The following is a 19,992-nucleotide window of genomic DNA, read 5'->3' on the forward strand; positions in this document are numbered from 1 at the left end:
TGAGGAACACAGTGGGACATAATTTCACACACAAAGAGCACACATTCCAGTGTTAACCACTGAGTCAATTCAGACTTTCAAGCACTGTTTCCTGGTAGCATGTAAGACACTGTGGATGGGATTCTGCTGAAAAAGAATGCATCAAAAATACAGCAAACAAACTGTCTGCAATGGAATGTCTTTTTTATTGGCAGTGCATGATTGATTACAGCAACACATAGAGCAAGTTGTCATACAGAGTCTTTCCCATACTTTCCAGTCTTCCACAGTGCCCACAACGTCAGCTGCCCATTCGTTCGCAAAACCTGACAATGAACCTTCCATGGAAACACTTGTTCACCTGAATACTCAGAGCAAAATGCTTTAGATGGGTACACAGCACACAGGCATCTCAATACTTTCCTTAGGCAGGGTTTGGAGAAGGCTGATACTCGGCAAGGCTTACCTGTGGGGTCTGAGAACTCTTGGAGCTCAGGTACCTGGGGTGGTAGCACAGATGGCTCAGGTAACTTCCCAGATCTCAGCATGTCTAACTCAGCCTGTAGCTCTCGGATTTTCTTCTTCAACCGGATGCAATTGGGGCAGAAAGAGGTGGTAGGAATTTCGTGGGAGTTGCCTTCTGCAGAAGCCAGTGACAGCTCGGTAGGGCTGTCTGCTTTCAGAGACAGAGGTTCTTCTTCCTCGTCTTCAAGGACCCCCACTTCTTTGGCAGAGCTCAAAGAGGAACCATGAGGGGCCTTCCACTCCTCTTCGCTTCGGTTTCTGCTGAGGTTTAGGGAGCCATGCTGCATGGCACCACTGCACCTCTCGAAGATCTCTTCAGCCTGGTATTTAGACGTTGCTCTTGTGGAAAGTGGTGTACTAGTTGCTAACTGTTTCTCTTCAAATTTGGCAGACTCCAAAGAAGCCTCCAGGACGTCTTTGAAGATGAGGTCAATCTTTTTTTTCTTTGTTTGGGGGTGGGATTCCCCCTCGTCATAGCTGCGCTTGTAGGGGCTCTTCCCTTGCTTTAACATGGTGAAGTGGAGTGGAACCCTTGTGTCCTCTTGATTATCTGTATTCTTTTCTGACTTTTCCTTCTGTAACTTTTTGTCTCCTAGAAAGGAAAATGAGGGGTGGGGATTATCACTGGAAACCGACCAGCATCTTTCAATCTAAAACTCAAATGAAAAAAAAAGAACAAAAAGGCAGACTGAATCCCTGCAGATCTGTAGGTTGTGTTACAAGCCAGGGAACTGCAACAACTCAGTGGAAACCGAGGCTCGCAAGAGGAAGAGCTCTACTAATGGGCATGTCTGCAAAAACAGAGGCAGTCCTGGGTAGCCACAGCAGAGTAGGACCCACACACTTTAAAGAGAAGAGAAACTATAGGCAGCTTGTTTAACCTGGTAGTATAACCAATCTGTGCTGGAAGGAGCCTAGACAGTAATCACTAATCACAGTGGAACCTATCACCCAGAGCCCAGTGCCATTTCGGCTGTCTGGAAGACCTGTGCCTGTTTTGACTTGGTAAAAGGTATCGAATGTACAGCAGTGCAGCAAGAGATTCAGACTGTTTCACAAGAACCCTGGCATCAGTGCATGCCACAGCAAAAAGACTGCAAACCATATTACTCTCCTTCAGTTTGGAGGCTGCTCCAGAAATGCAAAGGCAAAGGAGTAAAAATAACTTGCACGTTTAAATCCCAAGGTATACATTGCCAACTGACCTATCATGGGTGTATGACTTCCAAGGATGGGGCATCTAGCTTGTGCCAGCAAAGTCTAAGAGCATGGCCATTCAGTGATTAAAAAAAAATAATAAAAGCAACCTCATACAAATCATTAATTGCTTAAAATAAAGGGAATAGCCATATTTCCTTACCTGGAAATTCAAAAGACGATAGGTTTGGCTCAATTTCCATCATTCTTCTATCTTGTAAATAACTTCAAGCATTGATGGCTTCCCAAACAAGACGCTGCTTTATGTTGTTTTTGCTTTTGTATGCTTTTAAAGAATATTCATGCTTTCATAAGAGTTACGGAGCAAAAGCTACCACTCCCCTCTAAGAAGAGCAATTCTAAGAATGCAGAAAAGATGTAAGACTCAAAACAGTTAGAGTAAGGCACTGTAAAAAGGACTGGCCTGGATGGCAGGGGTCTTGTAAGGGGTTTTGACACAAGCTGGGAACCCCAGCCACTTGTGTGAATTTGTAACAACAGATCTGGTTTGCAATACATCCCAGTGGAGATTTTCTATGGGCAGAGCTTTGCATCTCTGTCCTAACATTTCCCCTGTTATGGACTGTAACAACTACTGGAAGGGATTCAGATAGTAGATCCTTCTTCTTTTTCTGTGATTTCTTCTCCTAGCCAACCTAATCATTTGGCCCTACAGGAAAGCTAGAAATCACACAACAATCCCTTGTATTACAGTTCTCAACTCCATTAATGAGGCGGCTCAGAAGCTACCAACAGATACAAAACCTGGGGATCACGTTACTTTTTTTGAGTTAGTAAAGCCTGCCACTTCACTTGACAGGCTAACCTGCAGGGAATTTTGAGTCTTTTAAACAGAAAGCAGACAAACAGATTTTTATGCCCTTCCCTGATCACCTCCAAGTGCCTGCCTGTCTATGGCTGCAATGCTTCTCCAGCCTAGCAGCAGCCCCATGTCATGCTCGTTTTAAAGAACACCTCTGCGCTACTTTAGCAAATGCAGCCCAGAGCTCAGCTGGCTGCAAGATAAGCTCACAAAGATGTCAGAGGTTTCCAAGAGGTCTCTTCAGCCACTTGGGCTTCCACCTGAGCATGAGATAGGATTCGGTGGGTCCTCAGAGCCCAGAGGCAGATCTCTGCATACTCATAGCAGCTGAGTTAACAATTCAGTTCACACAAACCACAGCACCATGACAAACTGTGACTAAAGGCAAGTGTGGCAGGACAGGATGCTTGCTTCTGGCCTTGGTGCCCCTCTGGACTACTGCTGCAACACAGGTGCTCTGAGGACGCAGTCAGTCTTCTGCAGTACTTTCAGACAGTATTCAAAATATATTCAAAATGTATTTCGGACAGTCATCTGGACAGCTAACATCTGGATGGGATGTGTACCTAACCACTCAGTGATTTATAAGATCATTAACACGAAAACACACACTCATACCGGTGTTAATTCAGATGAGGGTATTGCCCAAGAACAGCCATCAAGATGCAACACTGAAAGTGCATAAGAACTCCAAGGTGATGGAGGACAACCAGCTTTTTCAGGACAACTCGTCCACCCCATGCATAACAAGGAGACACCTTTTACCAAGTCAAGGCAGCAACAGCAGCTGTGTAATAATATACATGGGAATCTTAATTAGAAAGTTATATTTAGTGTGGCTGCCCCTCTGAGGCCCTGCTGTTCTGTGGCTAGGCCTGGAAAGAAATGCCCTTAATTAACTTCAGGTCTCAGCACTGTACAGATGAACAGATGCATTAAGAATTTTTGCCTTCCTCTAAAGCTTCCTGTGTTGCTCACATTACATTGACCTAAAGGACCGCTGGGTTTGCTCCAGCATGACTATTGCTAAGATAAGATAATGATTTTCATCCAGGGAAGAATCAAGCTGACAAGTACAAAGCCTCCTGTACTTCGTACAAGCACTCTAAGGTTGTGAGACTAAGGAGTCTCTAGCTGATGTCGCGCTGATCCCACATTATCTTTCTGAAGAAAGAGGAGATAAATTAAGCCAGGAAAATGAACATACAAACATGCCAAGGAAATCTCTCTTAAATATACACACAAAACCAGCCAGAGTTCCCTCACAAGAACCAGAGAAAGCAGCATGGTCAAAGAAAACTCCAGTGCCAGACTGTGGGACCACCAGCTTGGCAATTCTCAGGTCACAGAGTCTTGTGATGGAAGAGCTCTGTGCTATCTGGGCACTGTATCAGGCTCTAGCAGCACAAAGACGATACAACACAACACGATACAACACACCACCACACAACACAAATAATTATTTCATGATCTCCAAGACTGTGTGAACATCATTCTTCTTGTACCCCCATTCACTGCAGAACTGGAGGCTCTTGCCAAGACATGAGCTGCTTGTAGAAATGCAAGTCTTCTTGCACAGCCTGGGCATCACCTACATCACCCACTACACTTGGTACAAGAAGGGTGATGGGCAACAGGGACCTGGGAAAGGGTAGAAAGAGAAGGTCTCACCTGTCGTGAGATTTCTGTTGATGGTCTCCTGGGACATACAATGCAGTCGCTTCATGTAATCCTCACTGTACCAGACCCGCAGCTTCTCCCCAGGCCGGATGTCACGACAGGCACGGAAGTAAATCCTCTCACTGTGCTGGAAGGCCATCAGGTTCTGCTCCCTCTCCTCCCGGGATATGATCACATACCTGAGGGTAGGGTGACAAGGCAGGTATGAAGCACAAACTTCTCTCATACAGCCCCCCTTGCACCAGGATGATAACCACAATGATACCAGAATGACCTGAAGAGAGAGCCATTGACACAGCCAGACTGGAAAGCATGGAGTTATAAGTAATGGTGTGCAAATTGCCAGATACAGGACAACGAGCATGGACACCCAGGGAACACCAAACCAGTGAGTCCATTTCTGCTGGGAAAGGGACTACAACAACGTACATCCAACCTGAAGGAGTACCTCTGCCAGTCATAGAGGTACAGCCTGTCAGTGGCCTAGTAATGGAAGCCAGGGCTTCTGAATTCCCTACCATTATTTCACATCCCAGGCCTCCCTTGTTCTTAGGAACATCTTGAATACAGCAGGGTTTTTCTGCCAGTCTCTTCCCCATGCATTGTCTTCCTTTCTAGGAGAATCCCTATTTCCTTGCTTCTCTCCTCTTGGACAAGCAAAACTGAGATACTCAGGAGAGAGATACACATCCAATGTGCACGGGGGTATTCACTGGTAGTCCAAAAGGAAATGAAGGAAGTGTCAGTACTGGAAGGTTTTGTGCTTGGACATTCAGCCCTGCAAGTCTGGGGAAATCCTAACTGCCTGAAACACAACACTGCACTGTGGGATCTCCCAGCAGTGCTGACAAAAAGATCTCTTTTTGCTCACGGGATTTGTTTTCCTGATTTATATCAGCAAAGTTTCAGCACAACAGAAAAACAATTCACCACTCCAACCAACTTTTCTTCTGTGCACCTTGTGAAGACAAACATCTACAAGCAGGATCGTATTATTCACCCTTTCACTCCTTGTTTTCTAGTTAGCGGAAATGAAAAGGCACGGTAATAATGACTTCAGCTGCTGCCATGCACAGGCTGATAACAATTCCTGGGACTAGAAGACCTCAGAGCATGTTCACAGCTGAAAACCGCTTCCTCTCTTATGCCACTTGCCTCATTTATTTAGCACTTCCTGCTGCAGTAACACTAATGGAGGTGAGCACTATGCCCCTACTAGTTCTTGCCCAAAAATTCCCTTCTAGTTCATGAGTATTTCTCTGGCTTAGGGAATCTGTCAATTTCTCCCTGAATGCTCTCTCCTTTTCTGGCCACAAGCATGTGTGGATAAAAGCACGAGCTCTTGTGCATGAGATTATCCTAACTCACACATAAGGTCACAAGCTCAGTCAAACTTCCCACAAAATGTAGAAAATGCACTGGCAGTGTCTCATACTGTCCATGGCTCCAGAAGTTCCAGATTTAATGCTAAGCAACTGTGCACGTGCCTGCAATCAGCTGTGTTTTTCCTATGTTAGTTATCAGGATGGTTTGCAATCTTCAGCAGTTATTTAAGTAGTCAGCTCAGACATTGCCAAAATAGGCCAAACACTGACTTTTATGAATGCTTTTTTTTTTTTAAATCATAAAACCAAAGAACCTTTAGACCACCAGTTTGTGCATTTGAGAAGCAACTGGAGCAGTGTGATGGGAAGGAGGTCCTGCAACGGTGCTGAGCCAGGCTAACACTTCTGCTGTTATTCATTGCTCTGCTAAAGCTGTGCTGAGCATTCAGATGGCCCTACCGCAGCACCTTCAAGATGTAGCCATTTGCCATAGTCTGATGCTCCGCCACACAGGTCATCCTCAAAGATACTCGCCCCAGTACCAGCTAAATGCCAGGCTGCTTTCTAGTGACAGCCAAGGAGAGACTTTGCGGGCAAGGAGAGACTTTGCAGCTGTTCTTCATCCCTCTGCTGCCCATGCCCTGCAGTCCCCCCTGCCTGCTGGCAGCACATCAACCAGCCATGTGCTCCAACCTCCTGCCTGATGGCCACTGGCTCTTGGAAACCTCACCAGGAGAGAGCCCTTAGCTGACAGTTGCTGAATAATCTGGCCTTTACTGTGTTTCTTCAGCTCTGCTGGCAGCTAGGAACTGGTTTTGACAAAGGAAGGTTTATATCTGCAATGCTTTCCTGAGGTAACATGAATGTGGATGAGATCATCCACATAAAAGAACAACTTTCCCACCAACGCTGCCCAGCCCTGACTCATTAACCCTACAGGCATAAATTACACAGGTTAGGAAGGACTGTGACAAATCTATATATCACTTGTCAGGCTAACATGCTGCAAGGTGCTGCCACACACCATGGGTTTGAGGTGGGAGCATTCTTCGGGACAGAAGGAGCTCATCCAAAACCCAGAGCCTGCTCAGTGAGGCAGGGATATGAGCCGTGTGCTGCGGAGAGCTCTGGCCTAATGCTCATAGCACACAGGCAAGAAGCCACCTTGGTTCAGACATCTGACATCTGACAAGCACGGCACCTCAAGGAAAGAGAGTGTCATGAGAGACCTCAAACCCCGCAGAAGCTGGGATGGGACCACTGCTGTGGCAGACCCTGCCACCCAGAGCTGCCAACAGGTCACTTTGTCTGCCCCAAGGCACAGACCTCCCAGTACTGGGATGGACCAAGCTCATGTTAAGGCTCGAGAGCAACACAGACTCTGCCCAGGCAGCTCAGGAGAAGCCATGTGATGGTTCCGGTACCAAAGGAGAGCAGCTATCAGCTCCTGCTTGCTGCTGCAAGGCTTGGACCAACCCCATGGTTCCTCACTCTGCAGCACCACTCTTCCCACAGCCTCTAGCTCATCACTCTTTCTTAAGCCACAGCTCTCTCAAGAAACAAATCTGTCAAATTTTGGGTTAGTCCAATGAGCACACTTTAAAAAAAAAACAACATCCAAGTGTTTTCTAGCTGACAGGGTACTTTTTCTCCCCAGCTTCAGCAGCCAAGAGAGATGGTGAAGAGCAAAGGGAGACCCCCCCACAGCTGGGGGCTCAGGTCTCTAACCCTCTCCCCAGGATTTGCAGTATGCCTTCCCCTTCCTTGCTAGCTCATCCTTTGGCCAGCTCCAGCAATACTCTGCTGACATCCTGCCAGTGCAAAATACCACCAAGAAAAGGCCCCAGGCCTTTCCAAAATGGAGGTGGAGAGCATCTCTGCAGAGGGAGATGCTGCAGAAACGCTAAAGCCTAAGGAGTGCCACCACACCACTCCACCTTGGTTCTCTGATGCTGAGCACTCCTGAGGAAATCCATCAGCTGTGACGGGTATGATCCAGAGTGATTTGATGTGTGTTCAAACCAAAATTTGCTGAGAGAAACAAACGACTCAACAGCAGCTGTGTTAAAAGTGTTATATATTTATTGGAATCTTAACAAAAATACTTCGAGAATTTTTTTTTTGCATGGACAAGACATGAGGAAAGATTTGATTTGATATGAGCACTTACTTCAACAGCCAGTTAACATGCTGTGTGCAAGAGTAAGTATCCTTTGCAAGCCAGTACAGAAAAGCCACTCCACCGAGAGGTCTACACAAGGCAGGCAAGAAATCCCCAGATCTGAGCCTATTTGTAACAGTCCATAGAGGATACTGGGGGAAAACAATCTACAATCCCCCCTTTGAGGGGCTGTACTGATCACAGTTCCTGTGCCAAGACAACAGGTTCTCTCTCTAAAGCCATTTGCACACAGGCAAACTGATGGCAGCGATGATGCCAACAGCACTCCTAACTCCCCCAAGTGCTCAGCACTGCAGGGAGCCTCCTTCTCTGCTGACCTGAGGTTTCCTGCATGGAAGGAACTTCTCCCCTCTCAGACAACATCAAAGGAGCTAATTGTATCAAGTATATTCCTGGGAGAATGTCAGAAGGGACCAAATATAAAAATATAAAATATTATTTCTGATATATAGCAGCAGCACTGTAATGACTCAAAAAGCCTTTAAAACACATCACCATTTTTCAGTTCTCTATGATTTATATTATTAGATCCGCTTCTAGCATTCTAACATCGCCTTCAAGAGACCACATTTGCAGAATACAAACAGTACAAGAGAAGTAAAAGGATGTCCTCACAGGAAGGTAAGTGCCCTGCTCTGGCACCAGCACTACAAGGAGCTTCCTCTATATGAAACCAAAGTGGGCCATCCTTGAGAAGGAAGGGTTTTCTCTTTGCTAGAGCTCTACTTCCTTAAACAAGGGCCTTTTACCACACCACTAAAAATAAATTACTGGAGTTAAAACTACAAAACAACTAAAAAGAAAAGAAAAGAAAAGAAAACAAAACAAACAAACAAAACAAAAAAAAAAAAAAAAAGGAAAAGCACATAGGAATGTCTGACACAGGAGACACACAGTCATCAGAGAAGCTAGTGCACTATACTTTCAAAGGACTGACCAAACAGATTGATGAAGAAGATCCTCCAAGAACACATATGACATCCTTCTGCTATTCTATGCTGCCTATGTTCAATTCCTGCTGAAATGTATACAGCTTTTTGCTCGCATGTGGAAGGACAATGGGCAATCACACTGACTTGAATAGTTATCTGCAAGCCATCTGTACCCACAATGGGACAGCCCAGAGTGGTGTGCTAGTTGTGTGTAGGTACCACCTTGACCCTTCTTCCCCGCTGGACATGGCATGATAATAGCCCAGATATATTCAGACATGGGGCAGCACAGTAGGTGCAGATGTGCAAATCAAGCAGAGAACAGCCATGCTGTAAAAAGAGCTGCCAAATACATTATCTCCACCTGAGGCAACATTATTATAGCTTACTTCCAGAAGTGGGATTGTACATGGAAACATCATGCAGCACTAAAGCAACTAAAACGTTTTAACAGTTCTTTCCAGCATATGTACGGGGTTAGGAAGCAGTACAAAGCCAACATGTTCAAGACCTTAAACTATATAGCTTGGAATTTAGATGTAAACTTTTCACAATAGGAGACAACATCACAGATTCCATCCCAAGTAATACTGAGCAAGTCCGAAGCAACTGTACTGAAGTCAGCAGAGTTACAGTGACACAAGCTCTTCTTGAGGGCAGAAGCCCTGGCTCTTCCCTTATTTCTAAGCAGCTTTTGGATTTTATGAAGGAGAGGTGGTTCGAAACTGAAGATTACAACGCAAAAGAAAATAATATGATATAATTGCATTTAAGAGCCATCACACTACGAAATGATTGTATTTTAACTTCAGTTGTGAAAGGCAGATGGAAGTTTCACATAGACTGGAGGACAAAAAGATTAAACTCTTTTACTTAAATGCATGTGGTACTGCAGCATGCAGGCACATATCAGATCAGCCCTTCTCAGCAGTCTAATGCCACAAAGAGCTCAGATCTCCTGTCATTCTGACAGCAGAAAGATCTCTCAGCATTGTGCTTGCTTCCTTTCCCTCTGCATATGCTCTGCTTTTACATACCTTTTCCCAAACCTACGCCTAACAGTAAGCCCTGAATTGCCCATTATTGCTGAACACAAGATAAAAATAATGAGCAAGAAAACTTTGCAGCTGTAAAGGATGCATCTATTAAATAAGACTCTGCACTGTGCATATAGTAATTTGCAGGAAGATAATGGGAAAGCAGTATTAGGGTCAATCTGTGGGTTGATAGCAAAAGGAGTTCTCTAGGACATAGTCTCAGTAAATAATGCTTTGCAGGCACAAAAAGAGATCAAGATAATGATTCCTACTGCATCTCTTAGCTTACAAACCATATAAAGCATGGGGAAAATAGTTAAATCTTCTAGTTTCTATGAATAGGAAAATGCCCTATATCCCACACCCTGTAAGATCTGAGATTCCTCTTTGTCAGTGCAGAGGGACAGCCGTACAATTCAGCTGTTGTAATTCACAGTGCTTTATTAGACGCTAGCAGAGGGACAGATGGGTTGGGGCTGGCTGTTAACCTTCCCCACATAATTCTAGTATACATGGAGAGGCCATGTGAGCATGCAGCAGCTCTGAACAGGGCAACCTTCTCTACTTTATATGAAGCAGATTAAATATGGTGTTTTCTCTTTCGTGATCTGGTAGTCCATGCAGGAGCTGTCTGTTTTGGAGGCAGTTGGTTAGACTCTGCACTGGGCTCAGGGGGTGGTTTTGAGCAAGCTGCTTGCAGAAGAGGCTTCCATGTGACACTAGGGCTCTGTGTCCTGTGAAAACTCTGGACCCCATCACGGATGTCCGATAGGGTCTGGCACATTTGGCCAACCTGACTGGTGAGGTCGGTCATCTTCTGACCAATGACATGCATGCTTTCTGCCATGTCCCTGTGAATAGCCACCAGCTCCTGGCAGAACTGCCTGAACAGGTCTGTTTGTTGCAGGTGGGAATGAAGAAGCTGGCGATCAAAGCTGGAGAGAGGCGGGCTTCTTGTCTGGGGACGTGGGGATTTGCAGGACGAGGAGGCGCGCGGTGAAGGATGGTGCAGTTCCTGCCTTTGGCTGATAGCTTCTGAGTGCTCCGACGAGGAAGAGGTGTGAAGGAAGGAGGGCCCGGAGAGATGGCTGATTTCTACACTGGCGCTCTGCAGCGAGGAGGAGTGGTGCTCCTGAGAAGTTCCTGGCGTCTCCTCATCTTCGTCAGCTTAAACAGAAGAGGAAGCAGGAATCATTAACGTGAAATCCCTCGCAACTCTGACTTCTGTTTCAAGATATCACAAAGCACATGAAAAAAGTCTTCCCCCATTCCCACAGCCTGTAGCTCATGGTGAGTAACTCAACATGCATTTGCTGCAATGGTAACAGCTGGTTGACAAGCCTAGTTACAAGAGGCTTGAAGAACAGACAAACTCAGCCAACAGAGAAGGAATCCAAGCTGCCATGGTATCCTGTAAATAATGTTACTCATTACTAGAAGTCAATTTCAGACAGTAGCAATGACTCACTTTCCCCAAAACCACAACTAGCTAGAACACTCCATTATTTTGGAGAGACGAAGGCTCCTGGCCATTAGTCCGGCTCCAAAACATCCCTGACACATTTTGTACCTTATGCAGAATTGCTGTACCCATACTATTTCTTACATCCTCATCACCAAGACACTGACATAGAACTCACTGCTCACAAAGTCTGTACTGCAAGGCAACCGCATGGCTTGCCACCACTGAGCAAGGTAACCAGACAGACAGGCATAGAAGCAACCAGGAAAGTGCTTGATGAAAAACAAAAACCAAAGCAAAACATCACTGGAAATTTCTTATTAAACTTCTTATTAGAAGTTTATTTCTTATTAAATTGCTTATTAGACTGATAAATGTCTAGCAATTTGCCAGTTTGTGTGAGCAACCATGCCAAGCATAAGAAAAGATTACATTTCTCTTGTTGCAACTGCATTCTACCCTGCTTGCTGAAGGTGTATTAATTTTACCTCTGAAACACAGCAACTGGCTTCCAAGGTAAATGTAAAGAATGACCAAGTACCAATTGTCTACTTCAAAGATTTTTCTCCTTGCATTCCTACTGACATTGTTACATCAGATATAAGCTTTTGTCCTTGCATTCCTACTAACATTGTTATGTCAGATATAAGTTAATATCTAACGAGGTAGGACAGTGCCATCCATGAAGTATTAGTTTCCTTACTTCCAACAAGTTATGCCCTCCTTCTCTCCCGTGTATCCCTAAAAGCTCACAGACCAAGAAGCTGCACTTCCAGACAAAGAAAACATGTATGCAACTGGGAAAAGACTCAAAAATCAGCTTGTGGTTCAGCACTGGAAAGTGTCCAAGAGTTATAGCGTAAGAAGATTAACTTAGAAAGCAGGGACAGTAGTTCCTCAAAAGAAGAGCCGAGAAGGGAGCCATTATCATCTACTTTTTCCAACAGCACTTGCAGTGAGACTTCAGACCACTAGTAAGAAATCACTACTGGTCTGGCTTCATAGCCCAACTGTTGAGAATCACTGAGCCACCCCCAAGAGCAAAAAGCCCCCCGTGAAGATAGTTACCATGCAGTGATCCACTAGTGACAGGCAAAGGCTCACAGCTTGAGAGCATTGCTATTCTAATATGGAACATGCAAGATGAAGAAATCCTAGTCCTTCACAAATATTCTTTCACAGACTGGAGGCAGTTGCTCTTCAGCTACTGTTGTTCTCTGACTCGTAGGATTAGTTCAGGCTTACAAGCTGTTAAGAAAGTGGAATCCAATATCTACCCTTAGAAGACAGAATGGAAAAGGACTAGATAATCAGATAAAGAAGATGATCTCAACTTTCTTTTAATCCATCTCATCATCCCATAATCACCAGAGAAGGCAAGACTGCCTCGAAACAAAACACTACAGCATGACCTGGCTTGACAGGCAACCTAGCACCTCACAAAACACACTGTGCTCTTCCAGTGTCAAACTGAGATAGGCAAGCATAAGACAAAGAGGTGTTAAGGCAATGATACTTACAGCTTGTTGACAGGCTGTCAACCATATCCAGATCCGCTCTCCGGAAGCTGTGCACATGGCGTGATGAATGCAGCGCTGACTCGATAGCTCTCTCATGGGCGGTCAGGACGATAGCTGAGGGCCGCCCCTTGCTGCTGGGGCTAGAAAGGGATCTCTGCATGAATGCCAGTTTGTCCTTGGTCCTTCTCTTCATGTCGTCCCATCTGTGTTTAATGTCTTTTACAGATCTGGGGACCTGGCTGACTGATGTGATCTGTCTGGCTATGTCTTCCCAGATCTTGTCCCTGTCAGCATGAGACAGACGCACTGTCTGCCTCCCAAACAGCATGGCTTCATTTCGGGTCACCTCAGTGACCAGAATGTCCAGTTCTTCCTTGGAAAACTTGGGCTTCCTCTTTCGTTCAGCCATGTTCCTTGAGTTGAACATCCCACAAAGCACAATTGGGTAAAAGGAAATCAGCACAAAGCATCCCCCTCCATCCAACAACTTGACCAGTGTTGCACTTGGGCAGAGGAGTTTGGTGGGATCGAGCTCCCCCCCACCTGCAACAACCTCAGTTTTCTCTCAATTGTGCCACGAAAAGGTAGCCACTTTGTTTTTAAGAAGCAACTTTCAAGCTTAAAAAAAAAAAAAAACAAACAACAACAAAAAACAAATACCAAGCGAGACCAGTATGAAAGAGCCTTCCTAGCTTTACAATTAAAACGAAATCTTACACTTAGCCTGATGCTGTAGCATACATATGAGGATTTCAGTACTTCCTCATTATAAGTTGCTGCAGATTGTGTACAGGAAAAAAAAAAAAGCAAGACGACTTCCTATTGAATTCATGAATTAGCTTCTACGGTGACAATGCTTGAAAACAGATTCCTGAGGAAATGTAAAGGTTTGAAACACACCGTACTGTTCTGCCTGGCAGAACATGCAAGACAAACTTACATCGCCCTACCTATTAAAACTCACTGAATCTTACAGAGGCTACACTAAATTGGATATTTTTTTTTCCAGGGTAGAGAGATCTTAAGTAGAACCATGGGCAATTACTGTAATTTGTTCTTCCTAAAGAAAAGTCTCTTCTTCAGCAGCGGGTACTGAGCTTCCCACATTTGTCTGCTTCAGAGCAAGCTTTTGTTTTACCAGAAATGGCTGCCATTTCCTATTGTTCTCAAAAGGAATGAGGCCACCCACTTGCTTTTCTTGGCCAGGCTTTGCTGTCATTGCTGCTGACAGGAGCCTGTGCCTAGCTTCTGGTGCTTTAAGAGAACAACGTGTAGCCTAAGTGCGTTGAGAAGAAAAAGTAGCCAATCTGAGAATGAGCAATTTAAAACAATTTTTTTTTTTCTTTTTTCTTTCTGCTTGGGGGGGGGGGGAAAAGAGGGGGCACAGAGGGGGTTGAGCAGTGTTAGTTTTTCCAGCCACAGCCATAGGGAACTTGAAAAACAAACAAACAACAGCAACAGCAACAACAACAAAAAACAACACAAAGTTTTAGTCCTAAATACTGCTTTTCATTGGGGGCAGGAAGGGGGAAAGAGCAGATCTACTCCCTATGGAAGGAAAATACAGACTGTGTGAATATGCTGTTCTACATATAAACAAAATGGGATTTTTGACAGAGGAGTAAACCACAGCTTGGGCAATGAAAACCTGTGCATAAGTACGCAATGCAGCTCTGGAGAGATCAGGCAGCCATGGACAAGCTGGGCCATGGAGAAATCCTAACACCTGCCTTCGTCTGAATAACAGCAGAGTGAAATAAGAGGTCAAAATGTGCTTTAAAAGGACTGCTTTTAGGTGTCTCCAAACAGTTAAAAGCAAGTATGACTTTTTTTTTGTAATGTGAGGTCACCTTTTTCAGTGTTCACTTGATACAATTCTTGGAATTTTAAAAGGAAGAGTTTTAAAAGGATGTCTGTGTCAGCATGGACTTCTAGTTGAGAACACAACAAATTTGAGGTAGAACACTTCAGTGTTAACATAAATCACTCCCAAAAGTTGTTACTACAAACCTAGAAAATTGACATTTAAAAAGGATATCAAAAGGTAACATGGTAGAAATAAAACATCTTAATAGTTTGCTCTGAAGCGTCACTGTGAGAGATAATATCTGCTTCCTCACATGCTTTCTCTTTATGGTCCCAAATTAAATGGAAGCAATGATGCTGTCGTTAGTATTATTGTCATTTTAGGGAAAAAAAATCCCACTAGAATAGCTCAGAACTTCCTTTTCCAAGAAATTACACTTAATCCTAAAATCCTGGCTGAATGTCCTCTCTCACAGTCAGATGTTAGCAACCCCAAAACACTTTCTGAAAAGTTGGGACGAGCCAAAGGCCTCTGCAGTTTTCCTACTCATTCCACACTGGTGATGGCTCTGCTGGAACCTCCTGCCTTTCAGCACTGCCATGGCTCAGCAGAAGTGAAAGGCACACTTCTGGTCTGCAGACTAAGAAAAAGCTATGGAAAGGCAAAGCAGCTCCTGTCAGCCATCATCCTTGTTTCTCTTTCATGCTGGTACACTTCAGTTTAATGAGTCTCACTGCTGTGTCCTCAAGCTCAGGACGGAGCTTCATTTTGGTGGAACTTCTTTTATTTAGGGACACAAGGAGCATTAAGGGTAGATGGTAATTAACCAGTAGCGAGCCAGCGAAGCACTTGGTACACTGATCTTAAGACAAAAATTTTAAAAGAAAAGGAGTTCTCTCAGCTGAACACTGTAAGAAAGGTACAAGACTACGTGAAATACTAAGCAAGGGTATTTTTACTGTGTGATTTATGCCATAACCAGTAAAACTAGGCTTCAACCTGTACTCTCTGCAAGTACCCACAGAACCATTAACACTTCCTGCAGTAGAAACAACCCCCCAGTGACAAGCTGCTCAAGTGAAAAGTGTCCCTTGCTAGAGAAGAGCCTGCAGAACATAATTCACTCTGAAGCTGCTCAGACCCTTCTAATGAGGTTAGGAAATCCGTGCTCTCTCTACCCTGCTGAATCCATGGCTGCTGCCACCAGCACAGCTGCATCAATGGGGAATTTTCACCCCTTTTTGCTCTTCCCAAACATCAAGCACATTCAGCACAACCTGGGGTAGACTCAGATATTCAGATTTCAGGGCTTCCTCCCGTTTGCTCCAGCAGGACTTTAGTCAAAACTATTTGAGACTATGCAAGTACTGCAATACTGAACTAGCCACACAAAGTTCTGGCCACTTTTAATCATGAATTCAATTAATGTTACCTTCCTAGTGGGAATATTAACCTCCTCCTCCTCCTAAAAAAGCAGACAGTTTTACTGCTTTCTCTCAGTCATCTTTGTCCCTTCATGCACTTCCCCTAACATGCAAGTTATCACCAGAAGCAGTCACTGTTAGCTGCAGGCATCTATGGGGATGTTGAGTGGGTTTTACCAGGCTCCAGAGGAGGCCCAGCAGTAGGCTATAAATTTACAGCTCAACCCAGATCAATCTGAAAGTGCAAGACATTACAACTAACAAACCAAGAGTGAAGTTGTAAACTACATCAACAGTGGGCACTTGAACACTCTACAAAAACATTAAATAGCTCTACTTCTCTTTGCCTCTAAGAAGCAAGCACGTAATCTCTTCAGAGTGCTGGGAAAAGAAATTTACAGTGATTATATCCTGCAGCACTTCAGAATCCATTGGCACTGCATAGCTTTCTGTCTCTAACACCTAAGAACCTTCTATCAAGAGACCAGTACATGAAGCTCAACAAAATAACTCATGTATAGGCTGGTGGTTTTTGTTCCTGCTGAACACACAGCCAACGATCCTAATATGTGTAAGTATGCATATGTATACAAAATATTTATTTTTGAAGAGGTCCTGTAAAATCGAGAGAGCAGTTCATTACTTAAGAATCTATTGACCCAAGTCGGTCCTGTTTTGAGCAGGCTAATCTCCAGAGGTCCCTTTCAAGTTCTATTATTCAGCGTAGATCAACATGCAAATGTCTCCATTATAAGGAGAATATAGGAAGATGCACAAAACAATGTGTATGGCCTTTTTGTCACTGTGTTTGGAGGAAGAAGGAGACCGAGAGGAAGGCAAAGGACAAAGAGATGAAGAAGTTTTGCACTAACCTTTTCACAGGGGCTGAGGGATAGGATGAATTTGAGCTGTGCCAGAAACCTGAGAACTGAGATAGTCACATGTAAGAATGGAGAGACTATATATACCAAAATCAGCCTGGAAACTCCACACGAGGGACAGCACTCCAACAATTTGTTTAGGCACTACCAGTCGGCAGATGCTTCCTATCCTGCACCTTAGTCTGGGCAAAGTGATACAAATACATGGTGGGAGTGTTTCCTGGATTTTCTTTCTTAGCATCTTTCAGTTTCTGGTCAGATTTATTTATTTATTTATTTATTTAAGTAATGTATCCATAAACCAAGTAACAGAACTTCCTCGGAAGCAACCAGGAGCAACAGCTGGTGGTTTGTGTCCAAGAAAGCAACAATTTTGTCTGAGGTTCACCATGATTTGTGGTATTTGGTCATTGAGTCCCCAGAAACAAAATGACAGAGGAAGAGGTTTACACACATCCCTACAGTTCAAAGCCAAAGGAGTTTTGTACAGTAGTAGAAACAGCAGTGCTTTATGCTAGACAAAGGATTACTCTAGCGCCAGTGGCCAGATTAGGAGAACGTGCTCTCAGCATCAGGAGCCTCTTGAATGACTAAAGAGGGAAAGGGCAAGAGGATGTTACCATTGCCACGCCATCCGCTATGCTTTGTACTCCTTCCTTCCTTCCACTGCCCTGGGTAAACTTAAAACAGCAAGCGCTGTGATGTACAAATTGTTCTCAGAGGGAACATGAAAATGGACTCAGGTGTGGCAGTCAAACAACAAAAACAATAGCCAGATCTACAAGAAGAGAGAGGAGTCAGACCAAGCTCCCCTTCCCGTGCCATACACACCTACCCAGAGGGTGAGTAGATCTGCTTTGCAAAGCACTCCATCTGTGAGTGATGGCAAAGAGCATCATCTGAAAAACAAAAAGAGCGCTGTCTACAGCGTCCTGCAAGTACGATTTCTGTGGGTAATCTCTGACACGTAACGTCTTCACACAGGATATTGAGGGCATCTCTATTTGAAAGCTGGTAATGTACAAAAGCAATGACTTTTGAGGACTGGTATCTTCACATGTACTGCCAGTCAAACTCCAAGTAATATTGCTATCAGAAACATTTTTCAAGAGTTAAAAAAAAAAAAGTAAGGTTGTTATAGCCTGTCCTCCAAAGACATACTTCCCTGGAAGAGCTGCAAACACTCCCTTAACTCCCCTACTCTTTTCACAATTTCAACCTCCTTGCTTTTCAAGGCTGTAAAAAATGGCCCAGATCACACTCATCTTAAGATGTAATGATGGCAAATACATTTTTAAATGAGAACATTCTGTTCTTTGGTGCTGGGACCATGAGTAGTGCCCATATAAATCCAGATATCAAACTGATGTTGGTGGTACTAGAAATAACAGTTAATTACACAGTTTTTGCTTTCCAAGTCTGTTTTCCCAGTTTCACTGCCATCCAGACCACATAACGAGGCGATATAAACAAAGCAAAAAAATCTGTGAGATTTCTGAAGTTCATTCTTTAACTCATGATACATTTCCCTTTGCCTAACCGTCCCCCATACAGCTGCTTCTTTTTGGAGTGACAACTCCAGTCTCAGCATAGGACTAAGGGTTTCTCATCCACTAGTAAACTGCTGTAATGGCTGGAATACTTAAATAAAAATTAGATTTGCTAAACCTCACAAGCATACCTGTTAGAACAGTTACTATTGATGTACAGACTCAAATGGAGCAAGAGTTGGTGCAACCAGCTTTCATCAGCCACACTGGTCTTGCATCTACCTGTATTTTGTGCCCATAATGACTGACAATAGAAATTCTCAGGCATCTAGGCCAACGAACCAGTTAACTTCCACACTAACTTCGTCTTATAAGAAAACGCCTTCTTGACAACAGCTGCCTCCAAAATTCAACGCCTGAAAGCAGGATTGGTCCAAATGTGGGACAGGCCACAGTATGCAATGATGTCTCAGTCCAGTGACTCACCACATCTACTAGGACTCTTCAGAGCTTTGCCTCTGCCTCAAGAGGCTGCAGAAGTGACCTACATATGCAGATATTTGAAGCACTGCGTTGTTTTTCAGACGTTTTCTCTTACCGCTGCAGTCAACAAACCAGAGCCAGCTGCACTCCTGGTTCAACACTGTTATTTGGGTCCAGCTTTCTCGAGTCCCTGGGCCAGCAGAGGGAGCGCAAGCACACTCATGATTCCTGCATTAGGAGCTGCAGCAGCTCGCTCCATGTTTCTCATAACACAGCAAAGCTGACACTACCAATGACAGTCACCACAGACAACTGTTTCAAGTGAAACTCAGATCGGGAAAAAAAGCACCTCTTTCAATGTCTGTCAAATAGGAGAGGACAAAACCCCCAAACAGAATAAATTACTTTGGGGATTATGCAAAGCATTTTTCAAATATCTGAACATAAAGAAAGGAGAGAAAAAAAAAAGAAAAAAAAAGAAGAGGAGTGATATCTGCCAGCATTTGTAAGGGTGGATAAACAAACACACTTTCTCTTTATCATTTGTCCTCATTCCAGAAAATAGCCATCCTCTATACACATCCTTGTTTTAGTTCCTGTCATTGAAAGTGACTCGGAAGGAGCTCTCAACACAGCAGATGCTGAAAGAGCATACGCAAAATCTCTGTGGAAGTGTCTGTGTTGTTCCAGTTTGTTTTTCTGTCACACAAAACACGGAGTATTTTATGGCCTTTCTCTGGAACACAAAGCCCCAGAAGGGTAGACAGAAGAGAACTGGACTCACCTCATCCAGTTTGCTTTGGTTTCATCTGTCCCATCGATGGATTTGTAGCGGTTGTTCTTGTCAACTATCTGCAGAACAGAATAGATGCAGCATGTAAACTGGCTTGTTCTGACAGGAGGAAGTCTTCAACTTTCAGATCTGCTTCACTTCCAGCCTCAGTTCAGATCATGAAACAATGCCATGAACCTAAACTTGCCCAATCCTGTAGACTGCTGCACTGGATATTTGCGTGGAAGCGACTCTGACCTAAGAAATTTCTTCCTATTACAAGCATCTGTAACACGGCATTATGGATACAGCTGACAAAATGGTTAAGTCCCCAGATACAAAAGATTTACCTCTCCTACAGGGCAGAGCTGACATACACATTTATTTTTACAAGAGTGTGAGCAGCATTTCATACTAGAAGCTCTCATTTTTTTCCCACCTAGAATTCAAGTCCCACATCTTATTTCCAACAA

The 19,992-nt window shown here is 44.1% G+C and overlaps 1 protein-coding gene across 5 annotated transcripts in view; it reads right to left on the reverse strand.

Annotated features, from left to right (window-relative positions):
* Positions 1-19,992, reverse strand: part of PRDM11 (PR/SET domain 11) — a 42,741-nt gene that overhangs the window by 8,945 nt on the left and 13,804 nt on the right. The window contains exons 1-4 of one of the 5 annotated variants that reach the window (XM_042829649.1): positions 17,606-17,673; positions 16,766-16,821; positions 4,196-4,383; positions 446-1,096 (exon numbers count right to left, since the gene is read on the reverse strand). In XM_042829649.1, coding sequence (XP_042685583.1) covers positions 446-1,096; positions 4,196-4,343 — 799 coding nt within the window. In that variant the 5' untranslated portion in view covers positions 4,344-4,383; positions 16,766-16,821; positions 17,606-17,673. Of the gene's footprint in view, positions 1-445; positions 1,097-1,864; positions 1,999-4,195; positions 4,384-7,577; positions 10,848-12,662; positions 13,076-16,765; positions 16,822-17,605; positions 17,674-19,531; positions 19,600-19,992 lie in introns of those variants that run through there. The other 4 variants (XM_042829648.1, XM_042829652.1, XM_042829650.1 and 1 more) reach the window with 4 other exon arrangements.

The sequence above is a fragment of the Centrocercus urophasianus genome, unplaced genomic scaffold (assembly GCF_019232065.1).
Source record: "Centrocercus urophasianus isolate 14NV4802_14NV808 unplaced genomic scaffold, USGS_Curo_1.0 seq_318, whole genome shotgun sequence".
Lineage (NCBI taxonomy): Eukaryota > Metazoa > Chordata > Aves > Galliformes > Phasianidae > Centrocercus > Centrocercus urophasianus.